The following is a 14,470-nucleotide window of genomic DNA, read 5'->3' on the forward strand; positions in this document are numbered from 1 at the left end:
AGCGGCCATGAAAAACATATGCATACTTAGAAACTGTTCCTGCAGGCTCAGACATCGGCAGGGGGAGGAGCAGCACGCTCGGCGTCATTTCCACCCTCGGCAGAATCTGACCCAGACTTGGGCGGCGACACGGGCGGAAGGATCTCCACCTCAAAGGAGGAAGCTAGCGCCGCACTCGGGCCCTCGATAGCCGCGTCAAGCCTCTGGACCTCGGCTAAGGCAGCATCCTCTTCGTCGGGTAAGCAGCACCCCTCGTTAACCCGCTCTAGATCCACGTCGTAGTGGGAAGCGAGCACGGCGAAGGCCCGCCTAACGCCGTGGTGCAGCGCCCCGTGGAGTCTGTTGCGCACATGGCCGCCCAAGGCCCGCAGATGACTCTGGGGGAGCTACCCGAGGAGACGCCGTCGAGGCCGAAGGCCTGGCAAAAGACCGAGATAGCCTCGGACATGGCCACACGGTCGGCCTCCTTCTGCTCAGCCGCCTCGGCAAGCGCCTTGCAGTTCCTGACGGACTCGTCAAGAGCCGTCTCGAACCCTGCAGACAGAGCAGGACAAAATTCTTCAGACGCAAGAAGAAGAATGGAGACAAACAAAGTCACAGAGCGGGCAAAACATACCTTCGGCCCGGTCACGCTGCTGTGAGGCCATGGCTCGGGCAGACCGGGCAAACCCGACGACCACGGCCAGACCCTCCGCAAGGGTCCCGGCCCGAGCGGTCGCCTCGGGTCTAGAAAGGGGGAAGCCCCCTCTGCGCTGAAATCTTTCCTCGGAAAAGTTTTCCGCCAAAACGACTTTCGTGCCTTTCGACTGCGTCGATAGCGGAATCCTAATGACGAGCGAGAGAGACCTTGAACGGGAAGGCCGACCGAGCCAAGGGACTCCTACGCCTCCGGGATACGGATACCTCGCTCGTTAGCTTCCGCGAAAGGTAGCTCACGCTCGGATAAGTGATTCTGCTACTGACGAACAAGTCCTAATGCTTGAAACAAGAGGAAAGAAACACGACTTCATACCCAAATGTTCAGGCCTCAACAGCCACAAAGAACAAACACACGTACTTGGGGTAACAATGGTACCTAGACTTAGACGTCGGCAACGCCCTCGGCGGTTGTCCCGACCTACAGCAGATGTCTTAGTACTTAAAGCTATTACATCTCACTCTCAAGAAGGTACCATTACAAACGGGACTCCGTGTCCATTCCCACAGGAATGAACAACCTCCACACCGGAAGGCCTGCGGGATAACAAACTCCAGGTGGCTCACCGGCGGCCACTGCACCAGCAGCGTGACAACGACCTCCGTCTCGGGCGGCTAGACAGCAGCAGCGATGGCCTCAGGGAAAATGCTACTGCTGAAAGGCCCTCGTTCACGTCCCCTCAAGGGGGACGAGAACCAGCCATTAAAGCCAAAGAGCCGTAGGTCCGGAGCGCAGGTGGCACTGACGGTCTCGTCGGTGGAAGCAACTACCGCTGTGGTGGGAAGCCTCACCAGCGGCGGCCACCACTTCAGCACCAGCGACAGCAGCCACCTGTGCACGGCACGACTGTCACCCAGGTGGAGGACGGACAGCTGCAACCTGACCAGGCAGCAGCAGTTCGCCTTCCCACGCATGGCTGGAGGACGCCTCCTCCGCAGGGCTGGAGGATGCCCTTCTCCCCCGAATGCTGCAGGAAGAAGCGGGTCACCGGCCCACGCGGGAGGCAGGACCCAACTCGGCGCGCCCTCCTCTCCAGCTCGGATGATGAACATCCTTGAAGCTGAGGGCAGGGCAGAGGCCACAGCCCGGCTTGTTTCTCCCCACCACAAGACCGGTGATCATCCCTACGGATGACCATTGGTGAGGGACTGCAGCCGGGCTGCATGATGAAAATCCTTGAAGCCGAGCGATGACTGAAGAGCGCCAACCCCCACGGGGTCACGCTCCTCAAACAACAGCAAAAAGAAGGCAACACAGGTGCACCCCATCTAGGGGCTCGGAAGGTGGAAGGGCATGATGGATGAGAGGAGTGTGAAGGCAGGGCTACCACCCGGGGGATCGATCCCTTTTTAAAGGCAGATCTCCTCACTCGCACCCCCAAGCGTCATGGGAAAAGTCTCCACCGACGTGCTCCAGGGTTCCCACCCTACGACACGGGGGCTGGCTCCCACACGTCATGCGAGCTAACCCGAAACGCGAAGAAGCCAAACCGCCGCACGCGAAGCATGTAACCGCCCCACGGTTATAAGCATTCCCCCTCCTCACCGAAACCACCGGTCGAAAGGCGGACCGCCACGCAGGAAGCATGCAACCGCACCACGGTTGTGCACCCTTTCGGCTTCGTCGCATCCGGTGGCCCAACATGGAGGCTCGGGCCCACATGTCATGTAACCGGCGCGCCGGCTACTACGTGCAAGGAAGCTGCACCGCCACTCGCGCCAATGTCGCGTCTCCTCGACTGCAAAACTAGTGCCACGACTCGAGGCAGCCCTACGCGTGATCCAACATTGCCAATTGAGTGCAAAGATCACAGGTCAGTCAGCCGCGGGGATAGGCACGACGGTCGACATGGCCAAAAGTGGACCGGCAGTAATTGCAGCAATAGACGGGCAGAAGCAGCGGTCCAATCACCTATAGGCTCGCATCCTCTCATGAAACAGCAAGGGAGCCCTCTCCCGCGGAGTAAAGACGACGCGCCCGTGTTCCGTTCCTAGAACGACTCGCACACGCGCAACAGACGCCCCGCGAATCACCCGTCCTGTCGCATTAACTCCTTGGCAGGGCAAGCGACACCTCTGGCAGGAGAAGCGGGCGCCGTTTCACCTCCGTCATGATGGCCGCGTCAAAAAAAGGTGCGCCACATTATTTAAATTCATATCCATTTCCTTTTCCTCTCTCTCTCTCTTTCCACAGGGGCCGAGAAAGGGGATATTCCGAAAAGGATCCTTCCCAGCGAAGGAAACGGGCCCCGAGCCCTCCTACTGATCAGGGGTTCGAAGGTTACGCCCTCTGGGGTTCGGCAACCGCCCCAGAGCACTCGGGCTCCGAGACCTCTACTGATCAGGGGTTCGAAGGCTGGCCCCTCGGAAGAGTTCAACAGCCGCCTCAGAGCACGCAGAGTCAGGGATGACCCTGGGTACGTCCGTTACATGGCCGAGGCTCGGGCTACGCTCCCAAGGTACCCTAGGACATTTCCGAGACCAGCAGGAACGATTTTGTAACGGAATCCCACTGGAGGGAGGCATCGAGCCCTCGGACCCTATCGAATGCATCCGGGTCCGGCAAATCACCTGCAGGTACTTTTGGAGCGCGCCTCTGGGCCACTAGCCGACCCTTATCGAACGGGGCTCGGGCGTCCACTCGGATCACCCGCTAGCAACTCACTAGAAACACCATGTTCGGTGCCCCCCGAGGGTAACATGGCGCTTTCCCCCCCTTCCTCCTTGCGGAAAGGCGACGAAGGGCCGTACAATAAAAGTCGAGACGGTCCTTGATCGTCCTCTTGCTCCGTGCAGAGGCTCGGGGGCTGCTCTCGCACTAGGCTACGGCCGAACCGTTGACCACGTCAACAAACCAGCGTGAAAACTCGGCGCCTGACTGTGCACCCGGGCTACGGCCAGGCCGCATGAGGGAACAACAAGGCCGACCAAGGCACCGCAAAAAAAGAATTAAGACCTCAGAGGAGTCAAACCACTCCTCCGAGGCCTCGGGGGCTACACCCGACGGGTGCGCTCGCGCGCACCCATCGGAACCAAACACGACCGAGAAGGGCCGGTCCCCTTGCGAAAATCCGGCAGAACCTCCAAGCTAGTGCCCGCACTCCCTTTGAGGCTCGGGGGCTACTGTCGGGTAACGTAATTAGGGGTACCCCCAAAACATCTTCAGAACAAACCATAAACATTTGATAAAGCGCGGTTCAGGTAAGGGCCTCGTCTACCAAGGGACGCAACCTCATCCGAGCCCAGCCTTGGCCTCGGGCGGGAACAGTAGTCCCGGGCAGATTCACGCCTCGCCCGAGGGCCTCCTCAGGCAGTGAGCGCACCCTCGGCTCGCCTGAAGCCCAGCTTGGGCAGACTTTGTCGGGCAGCGACCTCGGCCGGATCGCGCTCCCAACCGACCGTATCGCATGCGCATTTAATGCGGGGATCGCCTGACACCTTATCCTGACACGCGTGCCTCAGTCGGCAAGGTCGAAGTGACCGCAGTCACTTCGCCCCTTTACTGACCGTTCTGACAGGAAAACAGCACTGTACGCCCCGCTCCGGCTACTGTGCCAACCACCAGGGTAAAACTGAGTTACGATCTCCCACGAGTTCGGCCTCGGGCGCAACAGGGAGCTCCGCCTCGCCCGACCTCAGGCCTCGGCCTTAGCCTCGGCCTCGGGAGAAGGTCTCCGCCTCGCCCGACCTCAGGCCTCGGCCTCGGGAGAAGGTCTCCGCCTCGCCCGACCCCAGGCCTCGACCTCAGCCTCGGCCTCGGGATGAGTCACATCCTCGCCCGACCTCGGCCTCAGGAGAAGTCTCCGCCTCGCCCGACCTCAGCCTCGGACCGACTACGCTACAAGGGATACATCATTACCCTACTCCTAGCTAGCTGCCTCAGGCTATGAAGGAACAAGACCGGTGTCCCATCTAAGGATACTCCGGCAACAGGTAATGATGGTTCCCCTTGTTCGCCCATGACGTCGTTGCTCTCAAACCCCCTACGGAAGCAAGCAAACGTCAGCAGGATCCATGCCGCACCGCCAGCTATGCTTCTACAGGGCTCAAGGCACTTCTTCGACGGCCACGTTAGCTCATGCACAGGGCTCAAGGCGCTCCTCCGCCAGCCACGTTAGCACATAGCTACACCCCATTGTACAGCTGGACATCTCCTTGTATCTATAAAAGGGGATGTCCAGGGCTCCTAAAAGGAGGGGGGCACGTGGGGACGCAAAGGTGGAGATTCACGTTGTCACACAGACACGTCCACGTGGACACACGTTGACAACGGGGTCTCCCTCTCTCTCGCTCTCGCTCTCGCTATCTCGCGACGCTTGTAACCCCTACTACAAGCACCCCGGTGCAGGATAACATAAGCCTCATTTTCCTCTTGTGTTCCATCTTACATCAACCCATCTGGACAGGGGCACGCAACAACAAATTCACTGGTTGGTTGACGGACCTCGCAGGTCCGAAACGCCCACAATATTCACCAATATATTTATTCAATAGCTTAACTCATATAAGGATCTTTTTATATTTTCTTATTTGTTTAATAGGGAACATGTCTCACAAATAAAACATAGACTTAAAACTGAATTGTCTCTCTTTTTATTATATTTTTTTTCTTGAACTAGCTAATATTTTAAACCATATTTTAAGGGTTTACCTCTGGGCGTGCCGCTGGGTGTTTCGGGCGCGCTGCAAAAAGGGAAATCCAGTTATGGAACTATTGGAGAGCTTATTTTGTTGTTTTTTGCTAAACCGTGATTTTGGGTATAAGAGTAAGGAGATGTTGGAGACAGGAGATACCCTAAAATATAGCAAATCCTATTTTTAAGTACCCAATAGTTTTTAATCTTAATTTTTTATTATGTCGTTGGAGGTGCTGTAAGAAAAAAAATCAATAAAATCGTCGCTCGCGGTCCTCGAGCACTCTGCATCATTTCATTGGATACAATATATTTGCAAGATCCACGCAAACCAGGGCAGCGGCAGCTGTTTCATTTTCAGGGCAGAGGGTTGGTGATGGGCTGATGGCTATGCTAGTTCTGTGGCTGGCATGGCTTCTAGTCTCTCTGATCGCAGTATACTTCCTCGACCTCTATGTCCACGCTCGCCGGGGCCTTCCGCCCGGACCCCGCCCACTGCCGTTAATCGGCAGCCTCCACCTTCTTGGCGACCAGCCACACCGCTCACTCGCTCGCCTCGCCAAATTCCACGGCCCGCTCATGTCGCTCCGTCTGGGCGCGGTCACCACGGTTGTGATCTCCTCACCGGATGTTGCGCGCGAGTTCCTGCAGAAGCAGGACGCTGTCTTCGCCAATCGGTTTGTGCCCCATGCCATCGGCGACCATGTGAAGAACTCCGTGCCCTGGTTGCCGCACTCCGGACGCTGGCGCGCCCTCAGAAAGATCATGGCAACTGAGCTGTTCGCGCCGCACCGCCTCGAGGCGCTCCAGCATCTACGCCGCCAGAAGGTGGAGGAACTCGTGGGCCACGTCCGGCTACTGGCACTGCAGGGACGGGCGGTGGACGTCGGCAGCGTGGCGTTCACCACGTCCCTGAATCTTCTCTCGCGCACAATTTTCTCCTGCGACCTGACGAACCTCGACGACCACACCGGATCGGCGAAAGAATTCCAAGAGGTGGTGACAGAGATCATGGAGGTTGCCGCGAGTCCCAACCTGTCGGATTTGTTCCCAGCGCTGGCTTGCGCCGATCTGCAAGGATTGCGACGGAGACTGGCAAAGCTCTTTGCACGGCTGCACCAGGTGTTCGACGTGGAGGTCGACCGGAGGTTGTGCGAGCGTGATGCTGGCGATCGCCGGAAGAATGACTTCCTCGACCTGTTGCTTGACACCGACGGAGGGACGGCAGCGTTGGACCGCGACTCGCTCCTGTCATTATTCACGGTAAGCACCAAGCAGAAAAATTATTTACACTAGTTTTTTTTTATTTCATCGCGTGCCAGTGTCATTAAGGTGCAGCAGAAATTGATTCAATATATTTTCAGAGCCTCGGCATAAGATTTTTGTTTCGTTATGTTTAAACTGAAAAGTTCCAATCACAGACACTAGCTAAACACGTCGAATAATTGGCATAAACTATATTTTATTCTGTAGAGGTTTGGGGTCACTCCCGAATTTTACCTAGTGTACATTTTAAACAATAATTCAACTACAAACAATTAAGCATCAGCAATAATTTAGTTATATCTACTTATTTTAAGCCATCTCACATTGAGCGGCAACAAAACATATCATGAATCATTATCCAAGTTATTTATTCAAAATAATTACTATTGTATCTTAACTATTTTTGCGTAAAATAAACAATGGACTGGATTTCGGGACGGGTGCGGATCACCCACGGGTTGAAATAAAAATCTGCACCTGTATCTACGAAACTTCGGGTCAGGTACGAGTTGCACCCGCAGGTCAAAATCTTCACCCATACTAACCTATCGGCCGGGGTACCCGTCGGGTTTCAGATTTAACCTATCGGCTCCGGGTACCCGTCGGGTTTCAGATTTGCGGGTCAAATTGCCATCCCTAACCCTTACCTCCCTTCTAAACAACAGATATTCGAGCCTAGATATTGTGTAGGGGTTGCCTGATGTGGAGGCAAATAATTGGGTATGGTGGATATCCTTTGGTACCCTAGGTCCAACTTGATTGATGCTTTCAACTTTTCCATATTAACACACCAAAAAATGTAAAAAAAATTTAAACAGTATACAAAAATAATGTCGAGTAAGTCTGCTAAGGCTATTTCCAGCAGCTCTCGTATCCCATTTCTTATCGCACTTCGCACCTCCTATTTTAAACTCTACCCTGCAAATAGTGATATCTATAATATAAAACGATCTTTTGCACGAGCATATGCATAATCTGCTAGACACAACCTAAGAATTTCCACAAGGCATTTTAAACCATATATGTGTTGTTGCTCTCGCAGTCTCGCTTCTAGAGCTAAGGTTCTCCATAGCAGATCATGTAAAATAGTAGATTTATAATATAAATTATGTTTTTACAAAGTAAAGTTTAAAATAGTGGATGTGATAAGATAGTTGCAAGAGACAACCTAATGCCATCTCCAAGAGACAGTGGATATAAGCGTACAAAATATTGTTTTGTATTGTAGACTGCACTGTTTATATAATGCAGTTTGAAATAGAAAATAAGATAGAATGTGAGATATGCAGTCTGCTGGAGATAGGATAAGACTTCATGACTCGCTCCTATTATTATTCATGGTAAGCACTAAGCAGAAAAATTAATTTCATTAGTTTTTTTATTTGATCGCGTGGCACGGTCATTTGCATTAGAAATTGATTCAATACATTTTGAGAGCCTCAGCGTGTACTAACTGAAAAGTTCAAACCACATGCACTAGCTAAAGAAGTCCAATAATTGACATAAATTATATTTTATTCTATATAGGGGAGAGTATCTCCACAAGGTGACTTAAAATAGTGTCTTAAAATTTAAAAATATCACATCATTTAAAGTGTTTAAGGCACTAAAACTTAATTGAGCTTTAACCGTTAAGCTCTAAATTTTGTATTATTAGGAAAGAAAAGTTTAAAGATAATGTACAAAACAAGGATATATCACTAATCTGGAGTGTAGTATATTTGAATCACTTCATATTATGCTCTATATTACTTTGGGAAAATATAAAATAGGAAACTATTTAAGCTGTTTTTTATGAATTAAGCTCTATATTTTAAGATATGGAATTAATTTAAGGTATTGTTCGAGATGCTGCGAGAAAAGTGCTGAGAAAGGCAATGGAAGGTTATCGTTTCAGTGCTACAGCTCTAAATTTGTCTTATGGGTTTAGGTGGTGTTTGAATGCACTAGAACTAATAGTTAGTTGGCTAAAAATTATTAGTAGAATTAGCTAGCTAACAAATAACTACCTAACTATTAACTATTTTACCAAAAATAGCTAATAGCTGAACTATTAGCTATAGTGTTTGGATGTCTCAACTAATTTTAGTCACTAACTATTAGCTATAGTATATTCAAACACCCCCTCAGCCTATAACGACATCAGCACAATATCCTCGTCTCTTTCAAACTTAATTGTCTTATACTTTATATTTCTCTATTTCGAATAAGCTTAGTGTTAAGAAATAAGCTTCAACCAGCCTCCTCTAGTTATAAATAAATTGAGGATAAACTTTAATTTTTTTAAAAAAAAACGAATTTTATGGAGTCTAAACAGTTCAAAACAATTATTACACGTGGCGCTGACGTGAAAAAGGTATCACCCAAGCGCGTCAATAAATACGACACCACGCCACCTCTATCATCGAGTGGCCAGGGAGCCACTCTGCTCTGGCGAAACCCAGGTCGTCCTGCGTGAGGGCTGAAGCCGCTGCCATGTTGCTAGGGTTTTCTTTTGGTCTTTGCTCTGCGTCGCTATCTATTTGTATTTAGGATGCCTTAATAGTTTGCATAGTTTTTTAGATGTTGTTTTCCGTATTTCAGCAGCAAGCCGTCATTTAATAAATCTTTGAAAAAATATTCTTATTTCTCGAATCGAGTGTCTTATACTCTATCAGTTAAATTATAAGCGTTTTGACTTTCTATATTCTTATTCTTAGTTTTTAGAATATATTTAAATATATACTATCAAGATATATATAGCAAATAACTCATTAAAAAAAGTCAAAACATTTTATAACGTAAAACGGCTGAGGGGTGTTTGAATACATTAGAACTAATAGTTAGTGACTAAAATTAGTTAAAGCATTCAAACACCCTAGCTAATAGTTTATCTATTAGCTATTTTTGGTAAATTAATTAATAGTTAGGTAACTATTTATTAGCTACCAATTCTACTAACAACTTTTAGTCAACTAACTACTAGTTCTAGTGCATTCAAACACCCGGTCATATTAATTGTGTGTGGCGGGGCAGCAGACGGATCAGTCCATTAATGGTGCGTGTGTGGCCGGTGCGGTTGTTTGATTGTTTCCCTGGTCCGGTTGACTGTCCTGGTGCGGAGGGCGGAGCAGTCCTGTGAATCGCGTGTCGCTGGTGTGGCTAACTATAATTAATTGGCCTGGTGCGGTTGGATCTTTTAGTCCATACGATGATTAGCACTTAGGTATGCCTATTTATATTTACGGTGCATAAATGTTTTCACCGTCAGATTAAAAAGAACAATGATTGTTCTATCGTTTAGTACTAGGGATACATGCATTATTTCGCCTTGAATTCTTAAAATAGTGGAGTGTTTGCTGCTCCTAAATAAAGGAAGAGCAGTTGCTGCAATTATAAGTAATAATAGATTGTGATCCAAATATCTCTTAATATTTTAATAGAGCTTTAAATAAATTTTAGTTAAAAATAAATATAATTAGAGCTCGATCCGATCTTTTAATTTTATAGTCTAAAATTTAGATTCTATGCACACCACTATTTTTCTATTAGCCATATTAAAAGCTCACTGCAGCAGAGAATCTTTAGTGCCGTACTACATTATTAGTCACTGCAGTGTATTGTCTCTACAGTGTTGTAGATTGGAGCGAAGTTTTTCTTTGCTTTTAATTGATACAGTTTCAGAGAATAGATAGTTTGTCTGTCTCTATGTTGTTTCCGTTTCCTTTTAACATTCAAATTCAAATGTTTTTCTTTGCTTTGAGTACAAATATGTGAGAGTAGATCCACGTAAGATAGCGTGCACCTATTTGTACTAAAACATATGGGAGTGCATTCACCATTCAGTGGATACATTGCTGGTGTCTCCGTTTCACATGACTTGTGCACATGCTTGCACATGTATAGCTCTGACATGACTTAGACAATGTCGTTATATTATGTGATAGCTAGTTGTCAGTGCTTTGTTATATGTTGTTTATATATCATATAAATAGGTATTACGCTATTTATTCAAATATAATTATTGTTTATTTCTAAACAATAAGATATGTATGGTCTGATGGTTAGCGCTAAATTTCTGGAATAGGAAGGCGTGGGTTCGAGTGCTCGCTCTCATTATTTTGTGTGCGGTGTGGTAGCTGCGAGGGCGGGGTCGAGTACTGGGCATGCATAGTAGCTAGTTGCGTGGACGCTGGGGTCCACAACTCGGTAGATGAGAGAGCGCTGCGCGGGCGCTGGGCATGAGGTCCATAGGGCACGACGCTGAGGCGGGGTGCGTGAGGTGGGTCCAGAGTGTCAGCGTGAAAGGCGAAGCCATGATAGCACCAGCCACCAGGTGGCATATTAGGTTTTTAATATTGTATTATAGATTCAAAACTTCGACGATCTCGCTAAATCTCACATTAACCATACTCTAAAAGATTTCATCCCCTAAACTCCGGTTTGTTAGGATATCTACAGAAGATCTTGTATCTTATCCTATATTTTAAACTTCACTATGCACATAGTGTCATTTACAATTCCGCATACGCTATTTTTTTACGAGAACCACTAGAGATAGTCTTAAATTCTTTCTAAATTCATCCTCTATACATAATACACCATATTCCTAATATATTTTGAGTTAGATTTTTTTTCATTTGTATTTGTCATATTATAAAATGATACATACATATTAATTATATTTTTAATTTATAGTTTATAGTATAAAAAGGATTTAGGAAAAGTTGAGAACATCTTATATTTAGGGAGATGAATCTGCCCCTAAACTTAGGAGTGTCTTTTAAGGGCAAACATTGCGGTTTTAGAGCGCCCCAAAGATTTAGGGAGAGCTCTAGAGGGCGTCACTGTAGTTTGTCTTAAAGTTTATTTGAAAGTATTCAATCTTTAAGAAACCATTTTCTAACTTTAATTCCAGTTTCTATCTTTAATTTCTAGCTTTTTGATAACTAGTTTACTCTTTCTTTATTTTAAACATGTGTACTCAATTCCTAGCGGCGTAATTAAACAGACCAAAACTATTTTTAGCTAGGAAAAGCCAATTTCTTAGTTTTTAATAAACAATTTCTATAAACAGAGCATAAACTGATATTTTTTAAATTACTCTAGTTTCCATAAAACGATTGTTTTTTAAAAAAAAACTGGAATTTGAATTGTCTCAGAAAACAGGCTTCATGTGCATTTCTTAGCGCCAAGAGACCATTGTGCAGCATGTTCCCTTAAACCTGAACTGATGTGTATTGCACAGCAACAATTTGTCATACGATGCCAACTAATTTAACAAACTGAAATCTGAGGCATCACTAAGCTTATGTTACATCTTTTATTCCAGGATTTGTTTGCTGCAGGAAGTGATACGAGCTCCAGCACAGTGGAATGGGCACTGACGGAGTTGCTTAGAAACCCAGTCCCAATGGCTAAAACGTGCGATGAGCTCCTGGCAGCCACTGGCGCGGCAAGAAACATTGAAGAATCTGAAATCGAGCAGCTGCCCTACCTCCAAGCCGTGGTAAAAGAAACTTTTCGGCTGCATCCTCCCGTCCCACTGCTGTTGCCGCGACGAGCTGGGGCCGCCACGCGAGCAATGGGTCACACGATTCCCAAAGGCGCACGCGTGCTGGTAAATGTGTGGGCGATGGGGCGGGACGGAGACGTTTTGCCAGATCCAGAGAAGTTTATGCCAGAACGATTCCTGGGAAGGCCTACGGATTTTAGAGGTGGAGACTTGGAACTCATACCGTTTGGTGCAGGACGCAGGATCTGTCCTGGGATGCCACTGGCCAGCAGGATGGTGCATCTGGTCCTTGCATCGTTGTTGAATCAGTTCAGATGGAGGCTTCCCGCCGAGGTCGAAAGAGATGGGACTGACGAAATGGCTGAGAGTTTTGGTGTCACTCTAAAGAAGGCGTCGCCTCTTTGTGCTATAGCCACACCTGTTTGAATGAGAAGCCCAGATCGACAGGGTCAAAAAAAAAAGTATTGAGTGTTCTTCTGTTGAATAATGTTTCTTGCAAGTCATTGAAGTCATTACGAGTCTTACGGTGATTGGCAAAAATTTAGAGGCCGTCCAACGGGAAGAAATCTACCGATGATAAAACAGGTATTATTTTATTAATGTTAAATCTTTAAAATGTCACAATATTGATGGAAGAAATCTACCGGGACTTGTATTAATGTTAAATATATATTTGTTTTATTTTAATGAGGGTAACTTTAAAATGTCACAATTTTGATGGATGGGTGATTAAAGTTTGTCATGCCTAAAGACTATCACCCTATCCGCTCTAGATTAAAGTCAGTTTTGACTGCTGCAACTGCAATCCATAAAGACAAAAATAATATAAAAAATAGTGAAAGTCTGTACGAATTAAGGCCAAGGCCTGAACAGGCTGTATAACGGTGCACAAAGGGGACGTAACAGTGGCATGGCATGGGTTAGCCACCTGATTGATCTGATGATTAGTCTCGAGGAGCAATGGATCATGCGCTGGCATTATTTCACAGACGACATTTTCACAGTCCAGATTAACCCGGATTGAAGCACCAGATCAATCCGATAACATTTTTCGACCTCCCATGGTCCACTAATTGCACGATTTGTTAGGTGCATACAAACCAAGCAGGCCTAGTAAGTATACGGTTGATTGGTTGCTTGATAAAAGAGTCTAGCCCAACTGGAAAGAAAAAAACGGAAATGAAATTGGTTCCTCGCTCTGGTGTTGTAGCTCGCACACACGTGACGTCCTTCTGTAGTCTTGCGAATGTTCATCCAGCCCAAACGCAAGCAACCGAACTGAAGCTCAACAAAGCCTGGGCTACAGGAAGCTTTTGAACCAAGCAACCACGCACGCAGTCTGGTGCCCGTGTACATTAACAAATCACGCGCTACAAGACTGTGTGTAAAATAAGACTATAAGAGATTTATACCGTAGATTACATTTCATGTAAAATAGGAGATTTACATTATAAATTACATATTTTATATATTGACGTTTGAAATAGAAGATAAGATATGATAGCTGCTGGAGACCACCCATAAGAGTCACCATTGGACTATTCCACTACAAGTTTTCTATCACTATGACACAGAAGCTCTATATATAGTGACGGTCCTAGAGTCATTTGCACTGGCATTTTTATCAATTATGCTACACAGTGTATGTATTTATGCGACTTTGTATATGAATTTATGCTCTGCATGAACCGTGTCATCCTATTTTTTGCATGCATGCAGTGGAAACAAAAACATCATCCAAAATTTCCGCACATGCAATAGAAACTCTAACGATCTACCATAATTTTTAGATCTGCATAAAAATAGAAACCCCATAGATGCGACTCTCATATTTTTCGAAACTGCCATAAAAATAGGATCGTGAATACAACCCACCAGAGATATCAACTTCTCACATTGGCTCAATATTTACGCTTATAATCGAGGGGTTTTATGCTCAAAATTTAAGATTTTTACGCCGAACCTGGAGATGTGTGTAGGATTACGGGGAGGCTACGCTAGCGCAAAACAAAAATTTTCATCCCCATAATACCAAGAACTACTGCGGTTATAGGTCATGGAATTACCACTAGACGCGCAGAGCAGCGGAAGACGTCTCGATGTAGACGAACGCGTCGAGCAGTGCCGTGCAGTCGCTGGCGTCCTTCACGTCCTCGCACGGTTCGTCCAAGTGCTCCAGATGTAGCACCTCCGAGGTATCCACACGTACAGGGAGGAAGCGCCGCGTACCGAACTGCTAGGTTCGCGACGGCGGCTTGGCGAGGGCGAGAGGTGGGCGGCGGCTGTTAGTTCGCTGGTGGCAAATTAGGTTATCCTTAACCGCGCCCCCGCCCCTCATTATATAGGCGTTATGGTGGGCTTCTGACGCCGAGGCCCATCA

At 47.3% G+C, this 14,470-nt stretch overlaps 1 protein-coding gene across 1 annotated transcript; it reads left to right on the top strand.

The window, feature by feature from the left end:
- The first annotated feature begins 5,703 nt into the window (after positions 1 to 5,703).
- On the top strand, positions 5,704 to 12,723 carry LOC100382969 (cytochrome P450 family 76 subfamily C polypeptide 7). Its single transcript, NM_001175653.1, has 2 exons — positions 5,704 to 6,593; positions 11,908 to 12,723. The coding sequence occupies exons 1-2, from the start codon at positions 5,715 to 5,717 to the stop codon at positions 12,514 to 12,516; spliced, it is 1,488 nt and encodes a 495-aa protein (NP_001169124.1). The 5' UTR covers positions 5,704 to 5,714; the 3' UTR covers positions 12,517 to 12,723.
- Positions 12,724 to 14,470: the final 1,747 nt, after the last annotated feature.

The sequence above is a fragment of the Zea mays genome, chromosome 1 (genome assembly GCF_902167145.1).
Source record: "Zea mays cultivar B73 chromosome 1, Zm-B73-REFERENCE-NAM-5.0, whole genome shotgun sequence".
Classification (NCBI taxonomy): Eukaryota; Viridiplantae; Streptophyta; class Magnoliopsida; order Poales; family Poaceae; genus Zea; species Zea mays.